At 41.7% G+C, this 12,426-nt stretch overlaps 1 protein-coding gene across 2 annotated transcripts in view; it reads right to left on the bottom strand.

Annotated features, from left to right (window-relative positions):
- The window catches only part of LOC107387561 (vinculin), a 44,724-nt gene extending 32,722 nt beyond the window's left edge, over nucleotides 1–12,002 (bottom strand). For both annotated transcript variants that reach the window (XM_054749759.2, XM_015962582.3), the window contains exon 1: nucleotides 11,680–12,002. In XM_054749759.2, coding sequence (XP_054605734.2) covers nucleotides 11,680–11,847 — 168 coding nt within the window. In that variant the 5' untranslated portion in view covers nucleotides 11,848–12,002. The remainder of the gene's footprint in view (nucleotides 1–11,679) is intronic.
- Nucleotides 12,003–12,426: the final 424 nt, after the last annotated feature.

Here is a 12,426-nt window from a genome sequence, read left to right as displayed (position 1 = left end):
AAGTGACCAGAGGTTGTAAAGCTACATGGAAGATGGTCTCTGAAAACAATAGCTAGGCCTCCACCATGACCAGAACCATGGGGCTGGCTAAGAAAAGAATAACCACTCGGGCAGAGTTCAATCAGACCAGAATAATAAGATGTTTGCTGCCAAACTTCAGTCAGAAACAGAAAATCCAGGTTTTTAAAGAGAATTAAATCATTGAGCAGGAAGGATGTATTGTTAGCAGAGCGGGTATTTATTAGAGCCATGCTGAGTGAGGTGGAGGAATCAGAAACTACAGAAACAGCTTGAGTTAGTGGACGTAAATTAGCAGGGTTAGATCCACGGAGTTTATAAAAACCACTTATGGAGGGAGCAGGAGGAGAAACCGAATGAGGATAAACTGACCTTAAAAAACTTGGACGGAGAAATTGCGTTGCAACGCGGCCTGGCGGGAATGCGGAAGTGGCGCTCAAGTCGCCAAACAAAGGACAAGAAGCTAGAAGACCACGCCGATGTTTACTAGATAAACCACGATAAACCAGGATTCCTGCTCGTTTACCTCTTTTCCTCCGACGTTTTCCCGGGACCGGATAAACATCGCTGGAGGCGCGCTGGTTGGGATCGTCGTTTGGCTCCGGGCCAGTGCGCCACTCAGATAAACAAACAGGGAGGTAAGTCCTCGGTGCATCTTGGACGATCGTGAACGAACGGAAGGACAAAAGAGTCTGGCGATCATAGGAGATGGTAGCAGGGACACTATTAAAAAGGATCGCAGACAGGAGCAAGGTGGAAAAGAGGAGATTAGTGGAGAAAGTTTGAAAAAGTGGCAGGTGACTGCGGCTAAGCCAAGCACAGGCGCCATCTTGTTACCGACCGGAAGCGACTGAGTGTGAAGTGAACCACCAGAGTGTCACAAATGCTTTGGAGTGAGCTCACTTATATCTATCAACACTTCACTTTTATTAATGGTGTATTTTTGGCATTGCATCAAGTACTGCTTTTTTTCCCCGTAACCACAGGAATATTGCAGAAGAGCCACTTTTGCAGCCAGTGAATGAACTACACATAGAAGCATCTAAAAGTCATGTCATGACAAATCCCTGTGCCTAAACTTATTGGTATTATTTTTCTTTTCTTACCCTTATAAAAATGATCTAGAATAGTAGTGAAGTGTTATCAGCCTTGCATGAAACAATCTGCAAATTCAACAGTAATTGCTGATCATCGACTCATGTAAAAAAGGCGAAAAACAGTCTTGTTGCACCCTGAAAAAAGGCAGGCCACCAAGATATGTAAGCAAGCTATGCTATCCGGGCCGGGCCGACCAGGTACAGATGGGAATGGCCCATTAGAAAGTTTGGTGCAGTTACGACCTCATCTGTAGAAGTTATTACAATTTTAAAGGTATGTAGGGGGTGCTGTGGTGATATTATATAACGTTCACCAACCATTTGTGCCTCGTTGGCTAAAGGGCATGATTGTTCATTGCCATGTTCAGTCTCGGGCAGATCGGAGGCTTTTTGTGGAAGTTACAGTCAAACGTAAGGTCACGGCATCAAGCCACAATTCGCCATGGCATCAAAGCCCCTCCCTATCTGGAAAGCTATCAGATCTGAATGGTCATTACAGCATCATGAAGACAGTCCATGACCTTAGTGTCATGTTGACTAAATTAGAGGGTACAAATATGGGCATTTCACCATAAAACAATAGACTTCCTGTAGTCAGGGGGCGGTGCTTAGGTGATGTCAGCTGTCCGCATTGTCATTGTCTTGAGATGTGGTCAGTGATCACACAAAGTTTGATATAGATCTAATCATGCACATGGGAGTTATTAAGTCAAGTAATGTAATGGCGAAAGGTCAAAGTTTGAGGCTTAGCCACGTCCACACTTTTATACTTATTTAAAATCTGACGGTTGAATTTTTTCCCCTTTGTCTTAAGAGTACATAGCAGAAGTTTGAAGGTGATCGGTGAAAAGGGCGACGGGGCATCAATGGCCAAACAACGTGTGCGAAAACCACTAAATCGAGTACTTGGACCAAAATGGCCGACCTCCTGTGCGACATTGCGCTTGGCTCCCAGAGACTTTTTTGTAGGTCCGGAGACACTACATTAGTGTACCAAATTTCGTGATCCTCAGTCAAAGCATGGCTTGGGGCTGACAGTTTTAATGTTCCTAGGAGGCGCTATTTCAGAAAATAGGCCACGCCCACAAACTTCAGCTGCCCAGTTCTATTGGGGGTCAGACTAGGATCACTCACCAGAAATTGTGTGGCAATGTCACGATAATTGAAGAAATGAGAGGCAAACGTATTTCCATGGCGTGATGGCGAATTTCGCCATGCTCCCAACAGTGTTAATTTTGACAGGAAATTTTTATTTTATTTTAGTCTTAGTCTTTTGGCTAAAAATAAATTTTTGTCTTAGTCCAATTTTAGTCATTAGATTTATTTTAGTTTTAGGCCCATTTCAGTCGATGAAAACAACAAGTAGTTTTAGTCGATAAAAATAAGCAATTTTAGTCAACAAAATGCATATGTTTTTTCTAATGACGTAATTTCCTACTTTTGTATAGAGCACGGAAAAAATAGTGCAATTTAATACACAGGGTCCAAACTCTTAACCACCACTGATCAGATATAGCACACACAGCTAAGAACATAGAATATTTGAATAAAATAAAAACACTTCACATGTTTAACACTTACGTGTTTAATAAAAAACAAAAAGCACACTGGAAATTACAAATGTGCTCTTTTTAGCAATTGCACAACAAGAATTTACAAGAACAGCAAATTTAAACACGTTAACCCAGAGTCTGTAGATATTCACTTGTTACAACACAGGCTCAACCAAACAGTGTGAATATTTATTTGCTCCGATTCATTTTGAGAAAAGCACTTCGTGCTAGTGTGACCTTTGCTCGGTTGCGTTTCCCTCTAGTGAGGTCACCTGTGATACTGAACACTCTTACTGCAAAAAATTGAGAAGCTGGCATTGCCAATATATCTAATGCTAATGGTTTCAGGCTGTGATAAAATGTGTCATATTTTCCAAGCCAAAACTCCATTCCCGTTTCACAAGTGATGGACTGTGAGAGCTCTTCCTTATACTGGCTTATATGCTGTCTAACACTACACTTGGAAGACTTTGGTTCAGGCTTTGCTCCGAATTTGGAGAGAAACCTAAAGACTGGTTGTCTGGAGGAAGAGGAGGCAGATGATGAAGAGGAGGCGGCAGCGGGTGGTGCCGGTTCAGGTCCATTCAATTCCTCCAGATCAGAATGGTTCTCCTGTGTCTGAGAGCACCGAACAACATACCCTTCTGCCTGCTTGAGCAGCTCCTGAATGTTATCATCAGCCACATTGAGGAGGGTCTGACACACAGTAGGATTGAGAAAGCAAGCAGCTGCTACAAGTGGGGAAAACTTGTCATCTGAGGGATCTTTAACACATGCAAAAGGCACACCGGGTTATAAAACGTACCGGTAAAACATCTGTGCGGGCTCGGGACTCGGATCATATTAGTGCAAACCAGACATTGTGAAAATTATAAACAGCCAACAGCATGCTTCACTTTACTGGTCTAGTCCTGGTTTAGAGCGCACGTGCAGCGAGCGGCTGCGACCCAAAAAGTACCAGAACCGCTCACGGCGCATGCGCAATCATGCATCAACACTGCTCGCCCACTATTTCCCTAATAACACACGTTATAGTCGTGAAAATACGGTACTTCCGAATTTTTATCCCAACATGACAGAGTTGATACAGTTTTATTTGCCTGTATATTACTTTTCGGGTCGTCACGTGTACATTTAAGTGGATTTACCTCGGAGAAAATGGCGAAGTGGCCATTCTGTAGATGCCTCTTCAGATTTGTTGTGTTCTTTCCTCGGAACGACAGTCCACACTCTCAGCATGTAGTTTTGGTAGCAATGTTATCATAAGAAAAATGACTCCACACATCTTCTCTTCTTTTTCGCCCAGAAGTTAGCATTTTCCTCTACTCCTTCTTCTTATGCCGTCGATATATTCAGTGAGCTATGTTTAGCATAACGCGCATACCTGCCCCTTTATACTATTCAGGGTCCATCTTCGCTCACGTCCTGCATGTTCACGGCATGCCACGCCCCTTGTCTTCTACTACGTTCGCGTCTCACAACACAATAGGCGCACCGCACCATAGAGTGCCATGTAGAAGATCGTCATCGTGGATTTTCGTCTCGTCTTTCATTCGTTGACTAAAAGTTTCAATCAATTGAATTATCGTGTTCGTCTTTTTCCAAGCTTTTATTTTGAAATTTTGTTTCATTTTCATCTGTAAATATATTTTTGTGACGAAAAAAAGACAAAAATATTTTTTCAACAAAATTAACACTGGCTCCCAAAGCCCCGCCATTTTTCGAAACCTGCCAGTACTGGAGATCAAGTGGCCTCAACTTGCCTGCTGCTATTTGCCAGAGATTGCTGGTGATTGGGTAAAAGGAGTCCAATAGGGAGCTGTGAAAAAAAGAGTGGCGTGGCGACAGGTCAAAGTTTGAGGCTTAGCCACGCCCAAACCTTTATACTTATTTAAAATCCGACGGTTGAATTTTTTCCTCTATGTCTTAAGAGTATATAGTAGAAGTTTGAAGGCGATTGGTGGAAAGGGCGTCGGGGCATCATTCTCAAAACAACGTGTGCGAAAACCACTAAATCGAGTACTTGGATCAAAATGGCCGACTTCCTGTGTGACTTTGCACTTGGCTCCAAGAGACTTTTTTGTAGGTCCTGAGACACCACATTAGTGTACCAAATTTCGTAATCCTCAGTCAAGCATGGCTTTTGGGCTGACAGTTTTAATGGCCCTAGGGGGAGCTATTTCAGAAAATAGGCCACGCCCACCAGATTTTCACATCAGATTTTTTGGAGGGCCGGACTAGGATCACTCGAAAGAAGTTTCGTGGCGATATCTTTAGAAATGACGAAATGGGAGGCAAACGTAAGACCACAGCGGTACGCCTGACTTCGCCGCGCCGCCACAGCCTCGCCTTCTGCAGAAAACTCCCATAAAGTGACGCCAAGCAACCCCAACTTGTCTTCAGTTACCTGCTACAAATTTGTGGTGATTGTTCGAAAGGGCGAATTTTGGAAAATTTTCCAGTAAAACTTGACCTTTTAAGTCCTGAGGCAGCGGGGCTTGTGTGACATCATCAATCGACCATTCATTTGTCTTCGGGGGGCGATGACGATTGTCCACAGAATTTTTTAACTGTAATTCTTTCATTTATGAAATGATAGAAATTAGAATTTTTTGGCGAGTGCTCGAAATTTGAGGCCTGGCCCCGCCCCTTCAGTATTTACGAAAAGTCAATTTTATTTTCTCATTTGAATCATCCATCGCTTCCGTTTGATCGCACACTATTTTTGAGACGATCGTGCGAAAAATTACCAAACTGTTCAACCAAATATAGACCCTAGAAATGGCCAAAACGGGGTCAAAATCGCTACTTTAGTCCAAAATGGCCGACTTCCTGTTTGATATTGACCATGGGTGCAAAAGGCTTTTCTGTGCGTACTGTTGAGTTCTACAAGTGTACCAAATTTCATCGCTCTACTATAAAAAAAAAAGGTCAAAGCGGAGGGGTGTTTTTAATTTTCCAGGGGGCGCTGTCGAAACATTTTTTTTTTAACCAACTTTCACTTTGCCAGTGAAATACGTAAATTTCCCGCACTTTCTATATTGGGCCAGAATTTGGTGAGTTTTTGGATATGCTAAGACCCCCTAAAGGCCAGTCAAAGACGCAGAAGAAAAAATAAATAAACGGAGCAGATAAATAAACGGAGCAGATACAATAGGCCTTCGCAGCTTTGCTGCTCGGGCCTAATAAAAGATGAACTCTACTGAAAGCCCTTGGTGAAACTCGTGTAGTTTTTGGTGTTACCAAACCTTCCTACCAGAGTCATGGCTGCACTTTTTAGTGTCCATGCGACTATAAAAATTTGATTAGACATTTTCAAGGAATAACTTAAAAGTTCTGCATATTTGCTTCTAATCTCATTGAACACACTAATGCATCATGAAAAGCAATTTTCTTTGTTCTATTAGAAATGGAGACATCTATTGCTACCATCTGAAAATGTTCTTTGATGGCTGCCATTAAAGTCTTGTGAACATTTCTGGTTCAAAAGCTGTTATTATTAGCTGTATTCAGACTTCTAGCTCTGAGCATTTAAGAAAGGAACTCATGAAAGATGAAAATCTGCTCAACATGTGGGCTCTCTGGGAACCACACACTGTGAGGTAATTAGCTTTTCTCTGACAACCCGTGACAATGTCCAGAGATGCAATTAGACAGCTTTATCCCTTTTTTCCCCCAAGGGTTAAATTTCAATGTTTTACTTACCAGTACTGGCCCAAACGAACTGGTCTAAAATAAGTGACAAACACAAAGAAAAGCATGACAACATGAAAAAACTTTAAGGATAGCTGTACAATAAATATAAGCAAAATGTTTTTTGTAGAAGATAGAGTAAAAGCCAGTATGTGGAGTTTATTCTTCCATTTGACCTTTGCAATGCATGACTCATGGGACATAAACCAGAGTAATTACATCTGGTGCTTAACGTCAGTGATCTCATAACACACTGTCTATGTTATAATGTTGCTACAGCAACTGGAAATAATTACAGAATCTTGTGTTCATTCATGCCACTGTTCGAAACATCTGATTATAATTCAGAATGTCCAGAGAGACCATAGGATTACATGAGGACATTCTTCCATGTCAGGACACAAAAGCAGAGCTTTTTTCATGTGGTTTCTAAATGTAAAACTTCAAGGACTTAATTACTCATTGCAACATTGCAGAGGCTATAATATCAACTAAAGTCACACTACCCAACGCATTGTGGAAATTATTTTTAGGAGAAATTCTCTCTTATATTGCTCTGATCAAATAAAGCTGACTTTATTGATCCCACAGTGGGGAAATGAGTGCATTACCACAGCTCAGGTAGCAAAGGAGTACAAAATTGACCAAGAATGCACAAAATATAAAAAATCAAATAAGACAAAACACTATATATGACACAAACAACAGTAGTTCCTATGTACTGTAGATACACACAGTAAGCATTATGGATAGGGGATTGTGAGACAATGTAGATGTTAAATTAAAATGAAAAATAAGACATTTGTTTAGCACTGACCAGGAAGTGATTTGAAGTTTGTTAAATATGCTCCACATATTCATAAATGACAGAAAATAAACACTTGACTATTTAACAGAAGATGTAGATATTCAAATATTTTAAGGCATACCGTATTTTCCGGAGTATAAGTCGCACCAGCCATAAAATGTATAATGAAGAAGAAAATAAGTCGCACTGGACTATAAATCGCATTTTGGGGGAAATTTTATTATTTTTCTTACAAAATCTGAGACCAAGCATTTCACATTGCAGGCAAGACAAGTATCGGTAAAAATAACAATAAATAACGCAGGCGCAGCAGTGCGCCAGTCTCCAGCAGAGGATGGTGGTGTTTGAACCCCCCACCCCCCCAGCGGGACAGGGGAGCTCATTCCTGGGTCGGAGCCGGCCCGCAGCAGCGCGCCACAGGCTGCAGCAGGTGATAGCGGGGCAGAGGAGCTGAAACCTGGGCCAGATCCAGTGCGCAACGGCGCGCAACAGGCTCCAGCGGGTGATGGCTGTGTGGTTTTTATTCCCAGCGGGGCAGGGGAGCTCATTCCTGGTCCAGAGCCGGTCTGCAGCTGCGCGGTATAGCCTACATAATTTGGTATATAAGTCGCTCCGGAGTATAAGTCACAGGATCGGCCAGACTATGAAAAAAAAGTGACTTATAGTCCGGAAAATACGGTACTTGGAAGTATGTGCGACTGTTGTATTTTGCTAATGCTGATGACATAATCAACCGTTCTAACAGCTTTATTGTAATGTAATATTCAGTGTGTGTTTAATACTTGTGCAATTCCAGATGAACATTAGTATGTCTGTATCCTTTAAGCTGCATAGTTCTGGAAACCCAAGTTTCCATTTTATTTGTGGCTTTTAGTGGTTGAATGTCACAATATTTGTGTGTTTATCCATAATCTTGTTATTATCTTTCTTCTTCCTTTTCTTTAAGTGTATGTGCTGCTGTAGCAAGTGAATTCCCCCACTGTGGGATCAATAAAGTCTATTAAATTCCTGAGTAGATCAGAAGCAATTTTGCTGAAGTTCAGTCATAAACATACCACATACAATATAACTGTCTGTCCCCACACAGGAAGGAAGTCTGGTGGATGCAGGCATAGCTAATGGACAATCTGAGGTAAGGGTTTGCAGTTTCAGATCGGTCAATGGAGGAAAAAAAAACTGCTTGAAATATTTTAAGACACTAAAACTTAAAACTGTTATAATAAATCTGCAAACAAGCTTGGTTCTTAATGAAAAACATGGTCATGGAACACTCAACCCTCCCCTCGGGTATCTTCCCTAAAGGTAGTTTTCCAGGAGCTTTACTCAGTAACTCGGGCCGATGCAGCTCAGCCCGACCACAGTTTCCAAGGGCACGGTTCGGTATTTTCCCTCTACTTTCTCCCCAAGTTTTAGTCCGTGCTGCACTGAAGTACCTGGCAAGGCTGAGTCGGGCGGCATCGTGACTTTGGCTGCTGACAGGCTGAGCCACTGGTTGCTCAGAGTTTTCTGCCTTCTGCTTCACTGCCTGCAGCCATTTCCTGGTTCAGAGTCTGACAAAAAGCCATAAAATTGAGGAACATGTCCAGCAACGCCACCATTTTTGTGCCGAGTTGTGTTTCTGTAGCGAATACAGGTAACCTTACACTGTTTACTGTTCACCTCATGCTACTTTGTCATGAGTAAAATAATATATCCCTCGCACCATCAGAGCTGTTTCAGGCTTAGTGCTCATGGAAAATTTATTTTCGATGCTTCTGCCAGAACCGAAAACCCTCAATGCCAGACGAAACAAGCTAGCACTGAATTAGGGTTGTCACAGTAACGGGTGTAGCGGTAAACCCCGGTAAAAAGGTTGACAACCGTCTTGTTTTAAAAAAATCTATTATCTCGGTGGATTACTGTGGCTGCGGTGTAGGCGCGGTGACCCTTACCAGCCATCGTATCATCTGCTGAAGTTGCCGGCGACACATGCACACTTTGTTGTTTACAACCAAAACTTTCTTGAAGCTAAAGCTGAAATAATGGTCAAAGGAGGAGACGGCAGCGCTCAGGACATTTATAATCCCTCAAAGAAGACAAAGTTGGAAGTATTTTTTGGATATTTGAAGAATGCCGAGGGACAGTTGATAGAAGACGGCTATCCTGTTTGCAGCACGTGCAGAAAAAGTGTCTGTGAAAGGCAGCAACGCTTCAAATCTCATGACATATCTGCGTGACCATCACCCACAACTCTACAGTCAACACAAGGCAAGTTAACGTTAGCGTTTTAGCTAAAATGCGTAATCCGAGGATTTGGGTTGAGGGAGAATGCAACGAGTCGTATATAAAGCAGCCGCAGCGCCGCCACCTGCATATAAACCGTGTCGTGGACACCCCCATGTTGAAATTACACTATGCATTACGGGGCTCCCAGGGGCAGATAAGAGTTGGTCTCTCTCTGAGAATAATTATGAATCTAACAATGATTACTGCCTGATGACATTTTCCCATATCTGCAAAGCTCACTGGAAGGACACAAACCGAGGACAATATTTTCCTGATATAGGGTTTATTACTCAAGTAAGGCTAAAAAAAAAGTATCTGATTAGAAGGCTACTTGAGTACTGAGTATCATCTGATCTAATATTTTTAAAATGATGACAGACAGAAAAAAATAAGAAGTTATGGGCAAATATTGGTATTTTAAAGACTAAAGGGGAAAAATGTAAACAAATAAACAACATAATTACAAAATAATAAATTTGAGGCAAAATTCAGACAAACTGAGGACAATGTTTTCCTGATATACAGGGTTTATTTAGTTGTCTGAAAATGTAACACGTTTAAAAAATACCGCGATAATACCAAAAACCATGATAATTTTGGTCACAATAACCGTGAGGTTAAATTTTCACACCGTGACAACCCTACACTTAACACCAGTTACTGTGTTCTATGTCCAGTTGTCTTTTGTTGTCCGTGACTTCAAATGGTGTTTTTCTTTTTGAGACTGGCAGTTTGTCCTAAAGTTAAAGTGGTAGCAGCCGGTTATTTCTCCTCTGATATTATTGAGCGGAGAACCTCTCACACCAGCGGTGTTATGCTGTTGAATTCACAAGAGCGTAATGAGTGAAAGACCAAGGGAAGTGCAGCGGTTCAGCTAGACTGACAACTGGATGGTCCAGTAGTTGCTTTTGGTCTGAAACATGTTATTGATAGAGGTTTTCAGACAGAAGCAAGAGAACCACTTTATCTTGTCTTTTCTTTTTATTAATCTTCACATTATATTTATAGCAATATGGTGTTAGAACATTGTTAAGAAGCATGGAAAAATGTTTAGGCTAATCTGTTTTCCAAATTTGCTATCGCAGCTTTAATTAAATCAATTACAGAGGACAGGGAGGCTGTCTTTCTAAAAGAAACATTCCTTTGTTGTGGCCAGAATAATTGTCCAAACTCATTGCCTGACAAATAACAGGACATTTTCTGGTTTGACCAGAATGACAGAAAAAGCAACACACTGTTCAAATGTCCGTTTTAATTTAGCCAGTATCCCAAAAGCAACTGACAGTCGCTTCATACCATCTTGTTTCCTGTATAAAAGTTGTCATGCAGTGTTGTTGCAGGATAAAATTTGGGGAAACAAAAAGTGTTATCTTTTCCGCATGTGCTGAAAAGATAGGGTAGTTTTGAGAAACACTCATTTAGTTAACAATTTTAAACTCAAAATATCAACAAAACCACATTTGCCCTGGTCAAAGGGTTGCAAGTCATGTCGTGTTTTTCAAAATTTGGTGGAGAAATACATTAAGTGAATATTTTAAGGCAGTGTGGCCAAGAAAACATGCTTGTCAATAAAACTGTATATGTGATGGTCAAAATTATAGATTTACTTTTACAAAGATAGGGATCTGTAAACTTGTATATACGATATAAAAGGTCTGTAAAAGTTAGGATTAGATATAAAGATTCACTTTTCATGACAAAAGTAGACAAACATCACACCTGGTCATAGGAGGCTTACTTAAAATACTCTAACGTCAAGGAATGCAATGCTCATTTTGATGGAGCTTATGTGTTTCCCAATAATATTATTGTTAAAACATAAACTAATTTCCTCGTCATAATAAAAGGAAGGTGTCTAATAATGGAGCTGCATGTACGATCTCTGGTGCACGTGCTGGTACGTGTTATCCCTGGTTTAAAATGCCCTGCAGCAGGCTACGAAAAGCCATGGCAGTCGGATAAAGAGGGCAGGGCAAACTTTCAAGGGGGGAAAGGGCGTCACTGTCCTTTTGCCCCGAGATGGCCCAGTTTGAGAAAGTTTTATAGCCCCTGTACATCTTCTGTAACACTAACCACAAAAAGCAACCCGTCTAGAACTCGTACAGGTAAAAGCGCTACGTTCAGTTAACTTATTACGAAAGTAGACGACGTGGGGAAAACTAGCGACAGGTAGGCTACAGCCCCCGTCAAGCTTAGCCAAATTAAACAACACCTCTTTTTTAAAAAATAAAACAAAGTTGCTCACCCGAACAAGGTTGCTAACAGCCGCTTGAACGGCAGCCACCGGCGCCGAGAGATCTGGAATAGCTTTCCCGTCAACTTCACCTTCTTCGTGCATTATCACCAGATGGGATATCTGCTGAGCCACCGGCTCCAGGATACTTTCTATCGTCTTCGTGTGGAAAACCGGCATTTTGACAGGTTTAGGTCACTTGTCCAAGAGAAATTCCCACCACCTGAAGCAGTTTCTACAAACTTTCAAGCAGAGACGCTCAAAACAGTCCCCAGCTGCCTTTTTATCCAACGAGTGAGAGAGGACTCCTACTAGTCCCGTGAAAGCATCAGCGAGGGGGGAAGAAAGAAGCCAGACAGAGGGTGACCGCGAGCCACTTAGACGTCACGCAACTTATTCGTCCACTAGCCAATAAGACAGCGACAAGACTAGCTTTGACGCATCTGATTGGCTGGTTGAAGTGTCACTCGATTTACGCACCGCCCATTTCCACACAGCAGGGTTTGCTAGAGATCCGAGCGCTCCCTAAATTACGTAATAGCTCCACATGTCCAAAAACGGAAATATATGTCTGCTGTTAGAGCAGAGAGGAATTCCTGTCGCTGTGAATTTTCTGCTCGTAAAAGTTCCGATTTCGGCACATTTATGGCGTCATGGAGGCTTTGTCTCATGGGAGGTGAGGTCATGATTCTTGAAAAATTAATCACAGAGATGACACAATAATGAATTGCACTTTTCATTATATTAGCAAACTTGTGA

The sequence above is a fragment of the Nothobranchius furzeri genome, chromosome 16, assembly GCF_043380555.1.
Source record: "Nothobranchius furzeri strain GRZ-AD chromosome 16, NfurGRZ-RIMD1, whole genome shotgun sequence".
Lineage (NCBI taxonomy): Eukaryota > Metazoa > Chordata > Actinopteri > Cyprinodontiformes > Nothobranchiidae > Nothobranchius > Nothobranchius furzeri.
This window is presented reverse-complemented; position numbering and strand designations above follow the sequence as displayed.